The 19,302-nt window shown below is 45.4% G+C and overlaps 1 protein-coding gene across 1 annotated transcript in view; it reads left to right on the top strand.

The window, feature by feature from the left end:
- Positions 1-19,302, top strand: part of KIF13B (kinesin family member 13B) — a 178,662-nt gene that overhangs the window by 138,571 nt on the left and 20,789 nt on the right. The window contains exons 35-37 of the mRNA XM_006268017.4: positions 945-998; positions 10,791-10,908; positions 12,737-12,870. Of these exons, the coding sequence (XP_006268079.2) occupies positions 945-998; positions 10,791-10,908; positions 12,737-12,870 (306 nt within the window). The remainder of the gene's footprint in view (positions 1-944; positions 999-10,790; positions 10,909-12,736; positions 12,871-19,302) is intronic.

The following is a 19,302-nucleotide window of genomic DNA, read 5'->3' as shown; positions in this document are numbered from 1 at the left end:
TAGACACGAATCCAGTCTTTTGATTTGCTGCTGGTGGAGAAGCAAAGCCAGTCGGAAATTGCTAATCAATCAGAAGCAAACTTCAGAAATCTCCGTAGCCTTGTGACTTAAACCAGCATATTATAGGCACCCAGACCTGACCAGGGCAGGTCGAAATATAGGGTGTTCAGAAGTGCTTTTTGCATCTCTATTGTGCCTTTGAAATGCCAACTGTTTTTCACCTAAATATTGAGGTAATAAATATTTTCTGCATAGTGTTCTTCCCATTCAGTGATCTCAGCCCCGGGGACAGATACACTGTTTGAGGCGCTCCAGCCAGTGACTGTACAGATGTCCATTTTCAAAATGGTAAAAGTGCTTCAAAAATGATTTTCAAGATATGAAGAACATCTTTGAAGCAATTCCTTTGGAAGCACTTCCTGGAATACCTGCACGCTCCACCGAGTGCGACAGTGGGTGGCTCCGTCTTCCAGCATCCCACAGCGCTCCGATGCCACCAACATTGGGTGTGGCAGGGCTGAGAATGAAGCACTGTGGGATGCTGGAGGACTGAGCAACCCCCCGTTGTGCCCCTGCATGTTGCTGTATTTGAAGCTGTGGGTGAGGGCCGTGCATCTACATGGCACTAACGCACTCCTACGGAGTGAAATTCAGAGTGCTTCAAATGCACCTTGCCATGGCCTCAAAGCGCATTGCACATTGTTATACCCATGAATTCAGCCTTTGACCAGCCCGTGTTGCAGAGATGAGCTTTTCTGTGTAGCCCATGAGGAGGCCAAGATTTTGACTTGCCCAGGATTTCAGCAATGCGCGGTATACTGGGACTAGCATCTCCCTCCTCCTTCCCTAGCACCCCTCCTATCTTTGGTCAAGCGGTACAGTTACTTGGAAGTACTTTTAAATGTTCTGTTCAGAAATAATGGCCTTTACTTTAACCATTTCAGCTCTCTGGAAGCCGTCAAGATTTAGCTCCTCCGTATAACCTTAGCAGTCACAAGGTAAGGATTTGACCTGGGCCACACTTGCAGCTCTCGGGCTACACCTGCACGACTTACTTGTATATCCATTTAAAAAATGTTGTGTCTCTGTTGTCATATGGGCTGCAGCAATGTGCTGATTTGGCCACATGCAGCCAGGGGGCCACGGATTGAGAACCACTGGGCTAGAGCATTGCTTTTATGGAAAGAAAGGTGATCACAATGTACACCTCATGTTCAGGGACCAGCTTAGAGAAGAACAATACTTCCCTTGTGTGATGGGAGACCCCAAAATCCATCCTGTCACCTGTCAGGAAAAAAAAATCAAAACACAATTCAGAAACACTTTATTAAATGAGCAAAGAAACAAATTAACCTTTTATTTTATTTTTTTGCAAGGCCTAGATAGACTAGATTTTTCCCATGATCAATAAGCAGACTTGTTTTGTAAGTGCATAGTTGTGCATGTATATATGTATATGCGTGGGTGAGTAGCATACTGTTATACATGTTTTTGTATTAACACGCATATAAGGGAATTATAGGGGGAGAAAGCATTTAAATGTATAATGTAGTTACGTGGAACCAAAAAAAAAAAAAGTCATGTCTGAATCTGCATCTAAATCTGGTAGATATATAGGCTCCACAGAGGATATGCTAAAATACCTGCAGGTGATCAAGTATGCTTATAACGTCCATAGAAACACCCCAGGCATGCTCTAAAAACAGTGTATTTTATTAAAAAAAGCACTGTCTGAATTCTCATGCTTTGTTTCCTGTTTTTTCCTTCCCCCCCTTTGCCCCTCACTCCCTTTTCCTGGTATCCCTCATTGCATGCTTCAGTGTCCAAAGGTCCCACCAGAGGTAATACATTAGGTCCACCTAATGAGTGAGATAAGAATTTTATCTCACTATAAAATTACTATAATGCGCTTGTTTGAAGCTGCTTTACTTTGATGGTTTTCTGCTTTGAGAACACCGCCATCGTTGCCTCATTTTCCTCCTGCGCGCATGTAAGCAAGTAAAACCATTCTGCTTCACGTTGCAGTGTGAAATGGGTGCAACAGCGAGGTTCAGCCCATTGCCTGCATCTTCTAGTTGAAGCTGTCGTTACAGCGCTCCACTGTCCAGCTTATAATTCTCTGGATGCGTGATACGTGGCGTGGTCGCGTGGGACGCCTCTTCCTGTCCAAACTAGATGGGCAAGAAACAAGAAAGGCAGCTTGGTGTTAGAGCAGATGCTGCTGTGGATCTTTAAGGCGGCCCTGGAATAATATCTCATTGTTAGCAGCTGGTGACCTCTGGGAAAGAGTTTGTTTAAATATGAAGAGGGATGAGCGGAAGATAATTGCCTTTTGTGTCACCTCTTCACATTTCCTCAGAGGAGCTATCCTTTAGTCCCTTTGGGCATTTATACACATGCTCCACGAGTGTTGGTGGTGGGGAGGCCTTTAACTCTGAGAGCCACTTGAATTAAAGCACCTGGAGCGTCAGGTGTATCGGCGTCCCTGCATTGAAAATGGTGGTAGGGGCTCTTTATCTAAAGCTTGTTGAACGAGCATGTTGGAGCAGCTTTGCATGTGTATAGGCGCCCTTTGGTTTTGCTGAGGCTTAGTTAACTGAATTTATTGTATAACCTGTCTCTACTGCAGGTTATAGCTACCTTGATAGTGCTGCCCACCCCTCTCCCCCCCAGAGATATACCATCCCAGTGTAAGATGAGGCATATTACCATTACAACTACACAGATGTAACTAGGAATGTGAATTTGTCTTGCCAAGCAATCTTTTGCTCACTACTAACATGTCACTAGTTGATTTGGAACGGGGATCCCGTTGAGAGCCCCCTTGTGCCATTCATCTGTGGAAGCTCGTTTCTTAAGTTATTCCTAAAAGCCAACGAAACCTCTTTTAAATGAAGCTCACTTGAACGTTGTTAGACGTACTGTACAAGCCCACCTGCACCAGCGCCGGCTCTCCATATCAGTTCTTCCTGCATCAGTGTAAATGATTGGCTGCACTCAGTGAGCTTTAACCAAAATCGCTTCATTAGGGTCAAAGATCTTTGTCACTTGAAGACATTTAAACAAGTGTTTGGGCAAGAAGAGAAGCAGCCCGTTGTAGCAGATGACAGATTATTATACCACGAGCCTGGATGCACTTCGAAAAGGGGTCTAATTAGCTCACCTTAAGCAAGTCGTTTATTATAATGCAGCAGATATCAAGCACAGCGTATGGATTGCACCCTGGGATGGCATGCGTTACTCATCCATCCGAGTTCGCTTTTAGGCATAAGGTGCGAGTCACTGTTGCGTACCGACTTGGACAAGAAATTTCTCTCCTAGTTTTTTCTTCCATCACTTTCTTCCCCTCTTCTTTGATTGGATGGCATTAATCTTGGTGTCATCACGTCATCTCAAGTACTCTGCTTATATTTCTGTACATGCAAAGCACCATTCACAACTGCGAGGCTATAGAAATAAGAGCAAAGAGAGGCTTGCGACTGAGGATACATGAGAGATGTGATAGCACCACGGGGTCCTCAAAACGTAGGTTGTGTTGCAGGATCCGGAGCCAGAATAGTCTTATATCGGTAGTTGGCTCTTCGTTTTCCTATATGCCTGTAGGTGACATCTCTCCAAAATAAGTGGTTAAGAAAGTTCTTTCTTTGGGCGCAGGGGTTGTGCAGTCAGGGAGTTATGTGCTAATGGCATATTTTTGAAATGCATTCAAGGTTAGCTGTGTGTGCCAATATAAGAGACATGAGAGCTTTGTAATGGGGGAGTGCCTGAAGGGTAACCCAGCATTGAACCTGTGCGATGATGAATCACACCTGGGTTTTGTTTTTCAGCGACGGCTTTGTTTTACAATGATGTATTGTAGGCTCAAAGCCACCCTGTTAGAGGAGAAAGGAGGAAGACCATTTCCTTACAAACTCCAAGGCACTGTGGAGTCCCTGCCGTTTGTGTGGGAGCAGCTAATGGGGAAAGGAAAACCTGTTTAGCTCACGTTACATGGGGGTAACAATGCTTCATTTGGTCCCATCTCTGTCTGCGTTAATCACATGTCAATTGAAATTCTTCAGAATTTGCTCCTAAAATCTCCTGATGATGATATCCTCGTTACGGTGAACGTCTGTGCGTCTCTGGCATCTGTGGGAGACTGCACTTAACACTCCTAGCTACTAAGTCAGATGAGAGGACAGGGCAGGGCCATTTGAGCTGCGTATCCCAGTTGGGGCCAGCAATATTTTACAAAATAGTTTCAAAGTCATTCAGTGCAAATAAATTCAGCCTCCGATTTGATAGAGCAGACAAGGTTAGGATTGGCACCGAGACTGTAGTTAAGTCCCATGATCACCTATGCATAACTCCTTTATGAAAGAGCGTCGAACGCTTTGCATACCTCGGCAGCCGTCTCTCCAAGAAGGCCAGCATCGACGAGGAGATCCAGTGTAGGATCCAGTGTGCCAGCTCTGCCTTCGTGAATCATCACAACATCAAAACTCAAACAAAGCTCGTACTATATAAGGCTGTGGTAATCCCAGCTCTTCTCTATGGCTGTGAAACTGGGGTGACCTACAGGGATCATCTGAAAAGCCTGGAACGCCAGCGCCAGCGCTACCTCTGGAAGATCCCTGGCATAAAGTGGGAGGATCATCGCACAAATACCAGTGTCCACACTGACACTAACACCACCAGTATGGAAGTATTGATTACTCAACATCGGCTGCGGTGGACAAGGCACTCTGCACACATGCCTGGTGCACCTTTACCAGAACAGCTGCTATACTCCCAATTCAGCCAAGGGCACACGGGGACCAAAGGAAATGCTTCAAGGACACCCTCAAGGTGAACATTAAGAAATGTGGCATCGACACCACAAACTGGGGAAAAACTAGCTCAGGACAGAGCTACATGGCAACACCTTGTAAGAGAAGGCATATCTTACTTTGAGGAAAACGCATGCCCTGGAGGCAGAAAAATGACAGAAATGGAAAGAAAGGAAACAAGACCGAGAAATTTGTGGTCCAAGCCTCCCTTTAACCAACCCACTACCTGCGGCATTTTGCTAGAGAGCCTGTGGCTCTAAGTTTGGCCTTCTTAGCCATCAATGGACTTGTCTTGACTGATGGGAGAGATCATCCTCAACTGCTGACGATGAAAGACTTGGATAAATAAGATTAAGACTATCCATTCTTATGGCCTGGCGGCAGTGTTTTAATGGCTTTCCAACTGCGGAGAAATAGGTGAGCCTGGTGAAGCTTAGAGAACGTATTAGGAAGTGATTTGCCATATTTACCGATGATAAATAAGCTTCTTTGTTCTTCTTGGGGGACAGAGTGCTATTCTGTCGTCTACCAGCGGAGAAGGGCGAGAGCGACTAAAAGGGGAAAGTATTGCAGAAGACAGAAAGACATCTTAGAAACAACCTTGTATCAAAATGCAGCAAAGAACATGTCCGTGTAGTGGTTATTTTTGATTTGTTAAATTAAATCGGTTGACCTTGGTGTTCAGTCATTTTGGCGGTGACCATGTACTGTATACTTGGAGTGACAGCTCCTTCAGACGCATGATTTATCAGCTCTCTTCCCTTCTCCTGCCACCCTCATTGATGGAGACTAAAGTTGCACAGCACTGAGTCTAACCAACTGGCACTACTTACAGATTTAAGCGTTTTGGTCAGAGAGCGTACAAAGCAATCAAGTAAGAGCCATATATAATAAGCATATGCGAAACTTGGGAACTGCATCCAGTTAATATAGAGCATATATCTTGCAGTTTTACTGGCCGTGGGAGTTTGTCTCTAAATGTTGGCTTACTCTCATAGCATAAGTCTCCCGCCTTTGACAAGTGATCATTACCGCTATGACCATGCGCCCCGCTGCTCTTTTAGGGTGGTATTTGATCTGCCCAGCATTCAGTTATCCCTTCTGTACTGAGCTTTTCGGTTGTATATACCCTCTTCACCATCTGGCCATTACCGCAGTAATGCCTGTCCCACCAGCACCTCCTTTGAGATGGCTTGCAGCCGTCTTAAACTCGGTGGGTCACATTTAACCCGATGTCTGTGACCTACTGTCTAAAATGAAGATTGTCTTTTCTTCCAACTTCTTTTCCCTACATCCTCAACTTTTTAAAACCCTGCTGTTTAATCTGAGCCAACTCCAAGCCAAAACCAAGACCTACCCCGACCTCAGTCATCGAGCTCCTGTACGCTGATGATGCTGTAGTGTGTGGCAGACCTTCGAGCAGCTGTTGATGTCTTTACCAAGGCATGCAAGAAAATGGGACTGACGCTTAACATTCAAAAGACTAAGGTCCTCCATCAACAAGCTGTTAATCATGGGTGCACGTACACATGTGCAGTAGCCTAATTTGCTGTGGTGTAAAGTGTCACAGTCTACACGTGCAGTACTATTGGACCTCAGCAAACTCATTTTCACCACCATAAGACAGTACCATCGGGGATAGTGCTGTCTTATGGTGCAAAAATAACTGTGCCTGAATGCATGTGTAAACACTGACCCGGGAGGAAACTGCACCCAGTCAGCACGGGCAGCAGGGGGCCAGATCCCTGCCTGCTGCCTAGCTATACAGCTCCGCTCTTCGGGCACTCTTGTGCCCCAGCCAGCCTTTTTGCCACCCAGCACTGAAACCTGGAGCCCAAGGCAGATACCCCCAAGCCTGCTGCCAGCCCGGGGCTGCTCCACCCCAGCTCAAACTGGGTCCCCCCCAGGCACAGCATCTGTATGTACAGACACTGCAACCAGGAGCAGCTGACTCCAGCGTGAACTGCACAGGAGTTTGCCACATCACTTTAATGGTGGTGTGTAGATGTACCCAATGCCAGTCCTCAGCTCCAGTAATTCAGATTCACAGCGAGACTCTGGAGGACATTGAATAGTTCCCATACCTTGGAAGCCATCTCTCGCAGAAGGCTGACACCAATGAAGAAATCCAACATCGCCTCAAACGTGCAAGTGCAGCCTTTGGACGCCTGAGGAAACAGGTGTTTGAAGACCATGACATCAGATCCGAAACCAAGCTGATGCTTTAGCAAGTAGTCATGATCCCCGCCGTACTGTACAGAGCTGAGATGTGGACAGTGTACAGGAGACATTTCAAGCTGCTGGAGAAGTACCATCAGTGCTGCCTGTGGAAGATCCTATGAATCCAGTGGGAAGATGGATGCACCGGCATTAGCCTCCTCTTGCAAAGAAACACCACGAGCATCGAGCCAACAATCATCTGACATCAACTTTGCTGGGCTGGCCACATCATCTGGATGTCTGACTCCAGATTCCTGATCCAAGTTTTATTCTCCCAGCTCAATCAAGGTGCATACTCAAGAGGAGGGCAGAGAAAGCGCTTCAAGGATGTCCTCAAGGCCAACTTGAAAAAATGCAATGTGGACATCAACTCGTGGAAACTATCGCCCAGGACTGCCCCAAATGGAGGAAGAGTCCGCTGCAAGGATCTCAGACAACAGGAGACGGAAAAATGGGATCAGCAGAAACAGCATGCTGTCTCGGCCGGGCTGAGCCGACCCGAGGTGATTTAGAAATTGCTCGTCCGTCAGGGCGGGCTGGTGAATGGAGAGGCAGACGAGGTTTAATGGTTGTAAAAACTTTACTTATGTCGCGGGTGGTTGCGACAGAAACAGTCCAGTCGTCTGAACAACAATGTGAGTTGCTCCAGCTGGCGAGGCCAAAGCTAGCAAATCCGTCCGTAACTTAAGCCGGCAGGAAAAGGGTACGTCTGGGATTGCGCTTGGCGATGGGAAGAAGGATCGACAGGTGATCAGTCTATCGACCAGCTAGCCGCAAGTCAGATCTCTTTCGAGGCACTCTGCAGCGTGCTCAAAGCTCTTCGACTTGGGCGGAAGGCGCGCTAATTTTTAAACGGCTAGCAAGCCAATTACCGGCCGCCACGTGTGAATAATTTAGCACTAGCCAATAGCGGGACACAAATTTGCATTCGAATAGCGGGAACTCTTTGCACCGTGCATTTCTGTGCTGCAAAGAAAAAATGCATCCTGCAAAGACAGCTGCAAATTGGCGGGAACTCTCTCCTGCACGCGGGTTCTTTATGCAGCAAAAACCCTCGCTGTGCAAGAGGCTTTCATGTGACAAGAAAATCCCATCGTGCCGAGGCACCAAAATCACTGGGTTGTGACACATGCCACCGTTATCTCTTGATCCCAGATAGGCCTTATTAGCCATCTTCAAAAAGACACAGAAAAGACAGTCATGGAAGGCAATCTTCCTTGACTGTGAGGGATTGATGATGATAATGGTGATGATGTTCTTTGGATATTGGTCTACATAAGTGTCAAGTGTTTGCAGCTGCCCCTGGCCTTTATCATAGTTGCTTCTAAAATACCAAATAGCCCATAGCAAGTTCCTCTCAAAGTGGTTCAAGTATTTTTTTAACCCCCTCTAGGTTCCAGGGTCTCTCTTTGTACTATTACTTTTTATTATCCTAGTGCTTAAGAGCCTCACTCATGGACCAGCACCCTGCCATATAAACACAGGATGAAAACAGGGTGCCTGCCCCAAAGAGTTTACAAAACGTAAGACCAGAGGAGATTGCAAGGATGGCTTAATCCCCAGCGTGTCCTTGGAAGAGTGAGATGGGACAAAGCCTTGCTAATAGCTCGGATAGCACCAGCGTAGACCTGGGACAGGTGATGATCAGAAGTAATGCATTGGTCAACTGAGCCACTCGCTGCTCTTCCTAGATATTTCACGGATTTCCGCAATCAAACCCCTCACCACTTCAGCTGACAGCATGGATGTTAGCTGGTTGGGTGCTATAGAGCGTACATGATGTTTTGATTCTATGAGAGTAATGTATAGATCCGTTTGGAAATGATTTTTGCCCTGAGCTGCTCCGTGTGACCTTCAACCCTTGGAGAAATCTATTCCTGCTCTCCTGGATTATTTATTATCCTTGAAACATTCCAGATTTTCATCTCTGTTAGGGCTCATTTAGCTACCTGTCACCTTCCCATTCAAAGTCACATTATATTCTTGCATCCAGCAGTGGATAAGTTCTGGAAAAGTGTGATCCATGCATTTTTTTCCACCGTGAGGGACTTTCCTGTTCTTGGTGACAAATGCTGCACCCTTGTGATCCTTTGAGCCATTAGCCCATTGTTCCTTATCCCAGCCCTCTAGCAAGACAGTGTTTTGGGGCTGTTATTACTTTCTAAAGGGACAGCAAGATTCGGGTATAAATGACAGGACATTTTTCTGTGCATTTTGCATCTTCAGCTCCTAACCAGAGCGGTCTCATGCTTTCATTTGAATCGGCAGGTATTCCTCTCCATGCTTGGGGTATAGGTGTGCTTCTGCACGCTTCCTCCCCTTCCCTCCAGCCAATCTCATTCATGTTTTGGAGAAATAAATCTTCACATGCTTGAAATTTTGATGGCCCTCTCCAGCTTTCTGCAGAGACCAAAGCTTTTCTGTAAAACATACCAGTTGTGTGTAACCTTTGGGGGGAGGCTTTTTCAACCCAGGGACTTTCTTAATGACATAATAGTCAACTGAATAGGTACGTTTTGCCCAGGTGCATAAAAACACACTCTGGTGGTGTTCCAGCCATTTTCTGGGCAATCTTGAGGTACATCGTATGTCTGAAAAGTTCAGGGCAGCTGCTCGGAGATCAGGGCGACCTTGGCTCTGTTCACTGATTGCAGCCTCTGGATTTGATGCCCATTTGAGGCAGTCCTGCAACCGTTTGGCTAGGACTCCTAGCACCATCCTCCTGAGAGAGACCTGTTAGCTTGTCCCCTACAGCGGGACCCACGTGGACAAAGATTTGAAAGGCAGACTTAATTCATTTCTTTCATTGACTCTGGTTCTTTGGGATGTGCTGTTCATGTAGACCCAGGACCTGAACCCTCGTTTTCACCGTGACAATCTGTTGGTCGGGGGTTTGCAAAGGAACGGAGAGGCCGTTGCATCTGCTCTGCCATGAGGGCCGCGAGGAAGGGGTGTGGGCCCAGTAGACATTGGCCAAAGGACACAGGATCGTAGAACAGGATTCAGGTAGACCGAGCATCCCTAAAGAACCGCAGTGTCTATAAAATATCCTTTCTGTCTGCTGCCCAGTCTCACCTTGCCAACCTTTCTCCCTGTCATCTCCAGGCCCTCTGTGACTCCACATTTTACCCCTATTGGCAATGCCAAAACCCTGACCCCATCCTCTAATTATCTCCCACCATGATACTGGTATGTATTGCAGTCTAACTTCCTTGTCTTGCACCTGTTCTCCCTTCTGCTCTATAGGAAATGCAACAAGCACGATCGGGTTATTTTCCTGTAGACCCGATCCTCGTCTCCCACTACTTGAACCTGTAGACCAGCTTCCAGTCTTCAGTTCAGAAATCAGATTTCTCTTCTGCAGGGCTCTCCATCCATCTCTTACTCTTTTCCATACCTCACTTGACTGCCCTTTTTGAAAGTCACAAAGTCTTTGCAGATTTTCAGGCCAAGAGGAGGGTTCATTACAAAGGTCTGGTCAGACCCACATGTAACACAGGCTGCAGAATTTCATTCACCGATTCCCACAGTGAGTCCTCAGTGGTTGTAAGGAGCCAGCTATGCCAGTGGGAGCTGAGGGAGCTCTGCATCTCGCAGGATTGGGCCTTTCAACTGAAAATGCTTTGGGGCAGGGGTCCTGTCCTTAGGTTTGCACGTTCTGCGTACAGCAAAGGGCTGCGATATGCTTGCATGAGATTAAAAATAGCAGTGGACTCCTCCTGTATGCAATACTTACGTTTTCAAAACTCGTTTTTCTTCTAGAGCCGATGGGAAAGCCAGCAAGACGTATCCCAAACTTCGACATATTCCAGTCGCGGGATGACCCCACCTCGTACCTCTTTGCCCAGCCCTGTTCAGCAAAACCATTCTCCAGACCCAGGTAACAGCTACCCCCAAGTTAAGTCAGCTATAGCAAAAGTTCAGAGCTAAGTGCTCTAGCTGGTGTTTCAGGAGAGAGCGAAGCGTGAGAAGAGGAGGGGATGAGCTGAAGACGGAGGTCCTTTAGGAAGTCGCGTGATTTTTATTTTTTTTAACAGTTGAATGGACAGAACTTCATCTGGGGTTGTATCAAAAGGGGAGCTGCTGATCAGAGCACAGCCTAACGGTTAGATATGCACAAGCTGGGAGCGATACTGAATGTAGCCGAACTGCTCCAACGTGAACGCTGGGGTGAAGCCCTGCTGCAGTCGGAGCTGGTTTGTGACATCCTGCATCCTCCTTGTGCACCCGTCGTTGTCAGAACATAACAGCTGCTGCCCAGTTTGGAGCAAGTGGCCCCTTCCCTTGTGGAACGGCTCCCAATATACATTCATCCATATCCTGTTGGGTTGCCTTGCTGTGCTTTGAACTGTACGAGCACGCATCTGGCAGCATGGAGGATATGGGCTTGCAAGCTAGTTCATGTGTGATTAAAAGGCGGTAGGATTCCCACTGTCCTGCACTCTTCTTTGGGGCGAATCTGATGTGGCTTAGCTTTCATCCATGGCAAGACCCTGCACTCAGCTAGTTAGTGTGGCACAGCTGATATGTAACAAATCCCCTCCACTTTTTTACCCTCTGATAACTAGTTTGCATACCCATGATCTAAGAACTCGGCCTTCACTGACCCGAGTCTGTGCTTTACCCATCGCCTGCCTTTGCTTAAAATTGGAAACCGCAGTTCTGCAAGCACTGAGCAGTAAATGCTGGGAGTTTAACAGTGCCTTTTAGTTGGGAAGTCACAGTCCTTGTCCCAGAAGCATCAATTCTAAAACCAGGACAGCACGGTGCAGACATATTAATACAGTATGTGTTATGCAAGCAAAGCAGCAGAGGCCGTGAGGCTAGCGATATATTTGGGGGGGAAAAAACAGATTGGGATGTATATTTTGCAGGTGACCTACGGAGCTTGTAGTATATTGCAAAGCATAGTGTTTAGATAAAAGCAAATATAAAAGAGTTATAACTGGTGTTTCTCGGGGGAGGTGGAGTGGAACGGGATGGTAGGTGTAGCAAGCACTGCAATCCAGACCAAACCTCATCTAGTGGTCTCTAGTGTTTGATTTAATAATTGAGTTTGCCACATTACAGTCTTGTGCTACCTGGCGATAGCTTTTCTGTGTTATCTGCCACAGAAATTTCTAAAATACATAGTGACTCCAAAGCAGCTTGCCAATATTAAGCTCTTCGCCCCATTTTAGAAAGGAAATATCTCTTTCTCCCCTCACCCTGTTGCCTCTCAAGTCCTTGCCCCTCAGAGGAAGAGATGGGACTAGAAACAGTCTACAAATCCACAGCCTAGTGATCCTCAACCCGAGTGCCCCAGCATGCTGGCATGCCATGAGATCTTTTCAAGGGTGCCACGGGGTACCATGTAATCCTAGCACTGTTAGGTATGTAAACGCTTAATATGATTCTCAAGTTAAACTCCAAGATTTCAAATGGGAATCCATAGTGTCAAAACCATTCTGCCGTGCTGTGGTCTTTCTGAGTTATTTGCAACAGAAGATTTGCTTAATTATTTTCTATAGTCAAAAAAAAAAGGTGGAGGAAACTGAGAGCTGGCTTTTTCCAAGGGACGCCTGGAGTCTAACAAGGGGCACGTTGAGTCTAAAAAAGATGAAACACTTTTCTAACCACTGATTGACTCCCTCTTTTGTGTTAGGAGGTGTGTTGACTGTCTCTTATGCAAGAATCTTATAGCTATTTTTTTTTAACTTTGCTGACAGGACTCAGTAGTTTGGCTGCCTCCTACCTGAATCCAGTAAAATCCTTCGTGCCTCAGATGCCAAAGCTGCTTAAGTCTCTCTTTCCTGTGAGAGAGGACAAAAAGGCCAGGCAACCCTCTCCTCTTGCACAGCAGGTAAAAAAAAAAAAAATATATACAGAGATATTGGTGAGCATTGCTGTAATGACTTGCTGGCAGAAAGAAAAGGCTGTTTTGTATGTTGTTGCAGGGGAAACCAGGCTTTTAGTCGACTGTAGTAAAAGCTTGTGATCCATTTCCCCTCCAACCTATCTGAGATAGTGGAGCTGTTTAAACTTATTGATACTCTCAGCCCGCTTGGCTTTTGAAAAGTGCCAAGAGCACTACTAATGTGATTTATGGTAATACCACTTGCAGCAACAATAGTAAAATTTATGAAGTGCACTTAGTGTTGTTTGCGTATTGCCAAATGGAAAATGTAATTCTATTTTTAATTCTTGATTTCATTTCCCTTCTCCCCTCCCCACTCCGCATCACCTCTTTCTGACTTGTGCTTTGTACTTGGGGCAGCAGTTTTGACTTCTACCCCAGTCTACTTAGCAAGTGTGTAGAGGATGCCGTGTGCCTGCAATACTGCCTCTGTCTCCACACAGCTCATATTTTGCCCCCATGCTTCAAAGGCAAACTGAGGCATAGTCAGATGGTCTAGGAGATAGTAAAAGACTAAGAACCCTGTTGGGAATGAGATCCTGAACTTTAAAGGTGTGATATTATACAAAAAGCTATAGTTGATTAATATAAAGTCTCTGTGTTGTCTGCTTGGGAAACTCCAGGTTTACGGCTAAGAGAGTGTAGCTGCATTTTTACAGTGCTCTGTAGGACATCCAATTAACTAGGCTCAGTTCTTGCCTTCAGATTTGGAGCATTATTTTGTTACACAGCCTTGCCCCAAAATTGAGATCCAGTTCACTAGTGAGAATGAGTATGGGGGAGAATGTGTATTCCACCTCCCTTGTAGAAATGTTTGAATGAGGTGTGTGTGTGTGTGTGTGTGTGTGTGTGTGTAAGTGTAAGATTTGGGGGGGGGTATGTGTGTGAGAGAGATTTGGGCTTTCTTGTTCAGGTCTTGCTATAAGCAGACTCAAACTAAACTTCAGGATCATAGAAAAGGAGGCCTGGGAGGGACCTCATAAAGTTGTCTCATCCAGCCCCTACTCGAGGCAGAATCGTCTCTGATTAAAACCATCCCAGCCGGGTATCTCGGATCACAGGAATGTGGAGTTACCCAATTTTTCGCTTCTAGTTCAAGTTCTTAGTACAAATCAAAAAGTAATTAGCATAAATGTACTGTAAGTACACTAGACCTTTAGAAGTCCCAATTTAAAATGTATATGTCGTATTAAAAAGTAAATAACTAATAAAAATAAGAATATATTAAAAATCTCTTATTTGACTATGGCCCTTTAAAGACCAAAATGGGGTAAAATAAAGCAAATGGTGAAAACGGTGTCAATCACTACCTATTGCTCCAGCAGTACTTTGCATTTTTTTACACTGCCGTTCATCCACGTGTGTCCAAGTGCTTTATGGCAAGTGTGTAACTACCTCAGTTTACCCATCCAAAACTGAGGATAAATAAAACTCAAAGTGGTTAGATTTTTAAACACATTTAGGCACTGAATATTTAGGCTCAACCCTGTGAGCTGTCTGAAATCACACTGAGAACTGGTGGAGTCTGGATTACTTTAACAACTTGACTTCACTCCCTCCTATGACTCCAAACTGGTCTGTTCAATGGTTTCTCTGGAAGCAGATTTTGGGAGTCTGAAGTTTCCAGTTGAAAGAAATCTTGTATGTTAAATGTGAGTAAATGAGTGCTCAGGTAACCTAATAATGGGCATGTCACTGGGAATGCAAGGGGAGAGAAGAGTCTCTCTGACAAAAATAACTAGATACATGACATGCCGAATGTATAAATAGAAGTGTGTATGTAATGTTGGGTTACACTGGAGAGCAACCCAAGGGTTTTCAAGACCGTTGGATCAATATAATGAAATGAAATCATAAAAATTAATACAAGCTTCAGGGCTTTTAGTTTCCTAATGTGACAAGTCAGCTGCACTACACGTTCAGGTCACCAGTTGTCCATAGGAAACCTAGAGACATTCTTCATAGTGCTGTCAGTAAATGAACTGGGTTTCCTGCTCCCCACTGGGAACTGCAGGGCATAGAAGTGAAAGCAGCCCCTGAAACAGTTAAGAGGACAAGCCTGGCTTACACCAAGAGGTAAACGTGCACTTTTGGAATAATGTTTTCTTTTTTTAAACCTAAATGACACCATACCTCATGCTATCTTAGTTCTCCTTTATATGCAGGCTGGTGCAGACATAGTCCCTTGGGTTACATTTGGGCTTGTGGCCCGTTAAACAAAGCCGTCGTGATAAATGGCGATGCATTAAGTAGGTGGAGGGGGGGGAGCTGCAGGGATTGGTGTGTTCAGCTGTAACACCTTCTAAAATACTGGCCGTGGTAGAGCCAGCTCTTGCAGATGCCAAATCGGGAAGCATTGCAAAATGCCCTGAAGTCTAAGCCACCTTGTACAAAAGAGATGGCCAGGAAAGAGAACAATATTGGACCTAGACGAATCTAAATGGATGTTCCTTAAGGTTAGAGTAGAAGACAGGTGTTCAAGGGAGATGACTGAAATGCTGTTCCCACCAGGGCGGGAGGGGATGGCAGATTGCATATACGGCTGCCAAAATACCTGCCGGCGCGACACTCCACCTGCGCTTGCAAAAGTCGCTAAGAACGGAGTTGACGATTCATAGATGCTAGGGTCGGAAGGGACCTCAATAGATCATTGAGTCCAACCCCCTGCATAAGCAGGAAAGAGTGGTGGGTCTAGATGACCCCAGCTAGATACTCATCTAACCTCCTCTTGAAGACCCCCAGGGTAGGGGAGAGCACCACCTCCCTTGGGAGCCCGTTCCAGACCTTGGCCACTTGAACTGTGAAGAAGTTCTTCCTAATGTCCAGTCTAAATCTGCTCTCTGCTAGCTTGTGGCCATTGTTTCTTGTAACCCCCGAGGGCGCCTTGGTGAATAAATACTCACCAATTCCCTTCTGTGCCCCCGTGATGAACTTATAGGCAGCCACAAGGTCGCCTCTCAACCTTCTCTTGCGGAGGCTGAAAAGGTCCAGTTTCTCTAGTCTCTCCTTGTAGGGCTTGGTCTGCAGGCCCTTGACCATACGAGTGGCCCTTCTCTGCACTGTCTCCAGGTTCTCCGCATCCTTCTTGAAGTGTGGCGCCCAGAATTGCACGCAGTACTCCAACTGCGGTCTGACCAGCGCCCGATAGAGGGGAAGTATCACCTCCCCGGACCTATTCGTCATGCATCTGCTGATGCACGATAAAGTGCCATTGGCTTTTCTGATGGCTTCGTCACACTGCCGGCTCATGTTCATCTTGGAGTCCACTAGGACTCCAAGATCCCTTTCCACCTCTGTGCCACCCAGCAGGTCATTCCCTAGGCTGTAGGTGTGCTGGACATTTTTCCTCCCTAGGTGCAGCACTTTGCATTTCTCCTTGTTGAACTGCATCCTGTTGTTTTCTGCCCACTTGTCCAACCTGTCCAGGTCTGCTTGCAGCTGTTCCCTGCCCTCCGGCGTGTCCACTTCTCCCCATAGCTTTGTGTCATCTGCAAACTTGGACAGAGTACATTTCACTCCCTCGTCTAAGTCACTAATGGGCTGCTCTGCGGTACCAAGCACACCTTGAATATCTCACACCATTACTCGGGTGTCGCCGGGTGGTATTTTAGACACCAAATTATTATTTATCAGCAAGTGATTGACAATTTGAAGGAAATAAGAGAAAAGCAAAGGGCTGGGGAGTGATTTACAAAGAAAGATTAAAATGCCTAGTTTCAACTTGGCTAAAGGAAAAAAAACAAGGGGTAGAGACATAAGTCTACAAGCATTTGGATGCAAGCGTCATTAGAGACAACACAATGCTTAGAGGAAAGATCTTGAGGGCATGCCCTCAAGAAGAGTTGAAATTCAGCAAAAGGAAACCTCAAATTTCTTGCCGACTTGTTTCCATTGTTCTACCAAAAAGTCTTAAACCTTCTCAAAGCCGGCGGTGCCGCCCTCATCTCGTGTTGTTTATTCCCTGGTGTTTTGTCTAGAGTCGGTTTAATTGTAGAGAGACCGCTGTTTGTCGGCAGAGACGGATAGGATGACCAGGCTTGTTTTTCCTGTCTCTAAATCTTATGGTTGATGGACAGATTTAGTTGGCTTGGTGACTCGGTAAAAAGTACGATCTATAAATTTATATTGTGCCGAACCTCATTTTAAGCCAGTGTTTCTCAATCCCTCTAGACTCCAGGCACCCCTCGGTAAATGCCACTTCTTAGTTTCCACTTGTTTTTTTGGCTACGGAAAAACAGAGATTTTTCTCTTGCGAAGATCACGATAGGTCAGAATGTTTTTAACCCTGTACATTTCTATTTGAAGTCGTGGGCTTTTCTTGTGAACGGCTTGCCACATTACGGCGCTAACATCACACGTCACCCCGCGGCACCCTTGAAAGGATCTCAGAGCACCCTCGTGGAGGATCAGTGCTTTTAAACAATATCTTGTAGCTAAAATTATCTGCGTTTCGGTGCTCTTGAATACCACGCTCGTTTGTTGATGGAACAGCGCTTAATTTTAATTTCCAAACTTGCAGAAAAGGTTAAGCTCATCATGACCGAGCATCTTGCAGAGAGAGCGAGCTCCCAGATCTGCACATATTTTCTTTGTAGGGAGCTGCAGCTTTAAAAATCCCTAATCCTATCAAAGTAAGAGGGAAGCAGACGCTTCTGAGCACTTGTCCTGAAAAATGATCAAAAATTATCTCTTTGCCGCAGATTCTTATTTCACCATATGCCTTTGTTTAAGTAGGCGACTGCCTTAAAGTAAGATACAATCCTGTATGCACTACTTGAGCAAGATGGTCTTTCCCAGTTCTGGTTTCTGTTTGTAATCAATGGCTGTCTGAGTTCCAGAAATGCAAAGACATTACAGTGAAGGTGGTGGCAGCTGACAAAATTGCTGTCTTTGACCTTCTGATACAAGTTTAGTAGCTAATCTGGAGAATAATGAACCGCAATTAATGAAATCTGCTCTCGTATTCAAGTGTGTTTCTCAGACAGCACATAAAATAATTGAAAGAACTTCCTGCTCTCTAATTAGTTAGATTGAATTAATTTGGCATAATAGGATTCTTTATGTAACTCGCAGAATGGCTTCCGATGAAGCTGTTTATGTACCTGAAAGACTGGCTTCTGATGAAGCTGTTTATATACTTTTAACTTAGAAAATACATATCCTAGCGGGCTAATCTGGTGCCCTTTGCTTAGTAACTGCCAGGACTTTTTTCATACGTGAAAACTACCGATGTTTATAACCGTTGGGTTTTTTTAATCATTTAACTAGCTTTGTGCTTCCCATTCTCTTGTCTTAAAACCAGTTGGTGTTTGCAGCATTCAGCATTTGTACCTTTTCCTAGTCTTGCTCTTGATGGGGAAGAGGTTGTTATTTTACACGTAGGAAATGCGTGGAGGTAGATGAAGGAAGTTGCATGATCTTCATTGTATAGCCGCTGCTTAAGTTGTGCATACGCTATTGAAGCTGGTCTTTACCAGCACTTTGCTTTCATGATCTGAGCAAGACAGAGCTGGTCGTCTCTACCTTATGATCCTTTCCCAGTCAGGTCACACGGTGATGTTCGGGGGCATCATGGAGCAGTTGGTGTTAAGCAGGCACGTGTGAAAGCATCACGTCGTACAGAGGCAAAAGCCGACTTCTCAGATGAATGTGGCTGCAAAAATACTCTTGAAGGCTAATTTTTTTGGGAAGGATTTCTAGATACTTTCACAACCCCCACCAATGTGGTATTTGAGTGTGTAGGTGAATTATTGAACGGGCTCTTTTAGTGCGTTACCAAAACGAGAGGGCGATTTTTCATGTCGTAGCTGTCTTTAGATGATTCCCTTGTCTGAGTCTGCGGTAACGTCATAATTCATTGCTCTCCGGGTTGTGTTCCAGAAATACAGAGGACTGACACAGGAGGAGAGGGCAGCTGACAAAATTAGTTGTCTTCGACCTTCTGATGCAGGTTTAGATGCCAATCGAGATAAATAATGAACTGCAGTTAATGAAACCCACCCAGGTAAACCAGATCTCTCTGGTAGTATATTACACACACGCACGCACGCACACACACACACACACACACACTATATTACTTACACACACACACATATATGTATGTATGTGTATATGTGTGTGTGTGTGTGTATAGCTCCATAGATGTGTATAGTGTCTAATTCTTGTGACAGGATTGTGAGGACTGTGGTTGCTCACTGAATTCACTTTCCCCTGCCATCCTTTTTAAAACCTTTTTATACTGAAAATGAGTATATAAAACTAGCTTTTAAAGATAAGCCAGCGAAGCCCAGAATCTGACCATGTTAAAGAAACGTATTTAGACACTACCGCCCATTATTCTTCTAATGTTTCTTCCTGGAATTGAGAAATGAAATA

This window comes from Alligator mississippiensis, chromosome 1 (genome assembly GCF_030867095.1).
Source record: "Alligator mississippiensis isolate rAllMis1 chromosome 1, rAllMis1, whole genome shotgun sequence".
Lineage (NCBI taxonomy): Eukaryota > Metazoa > Chordata > Crocodylia > Alligatoridae > Alligator > Alligator mississippiensis.
Note: the sequence above shows the minus strand (reverse complement) of the source record. Positions and strands in the feature narration are given on the sequence as shown.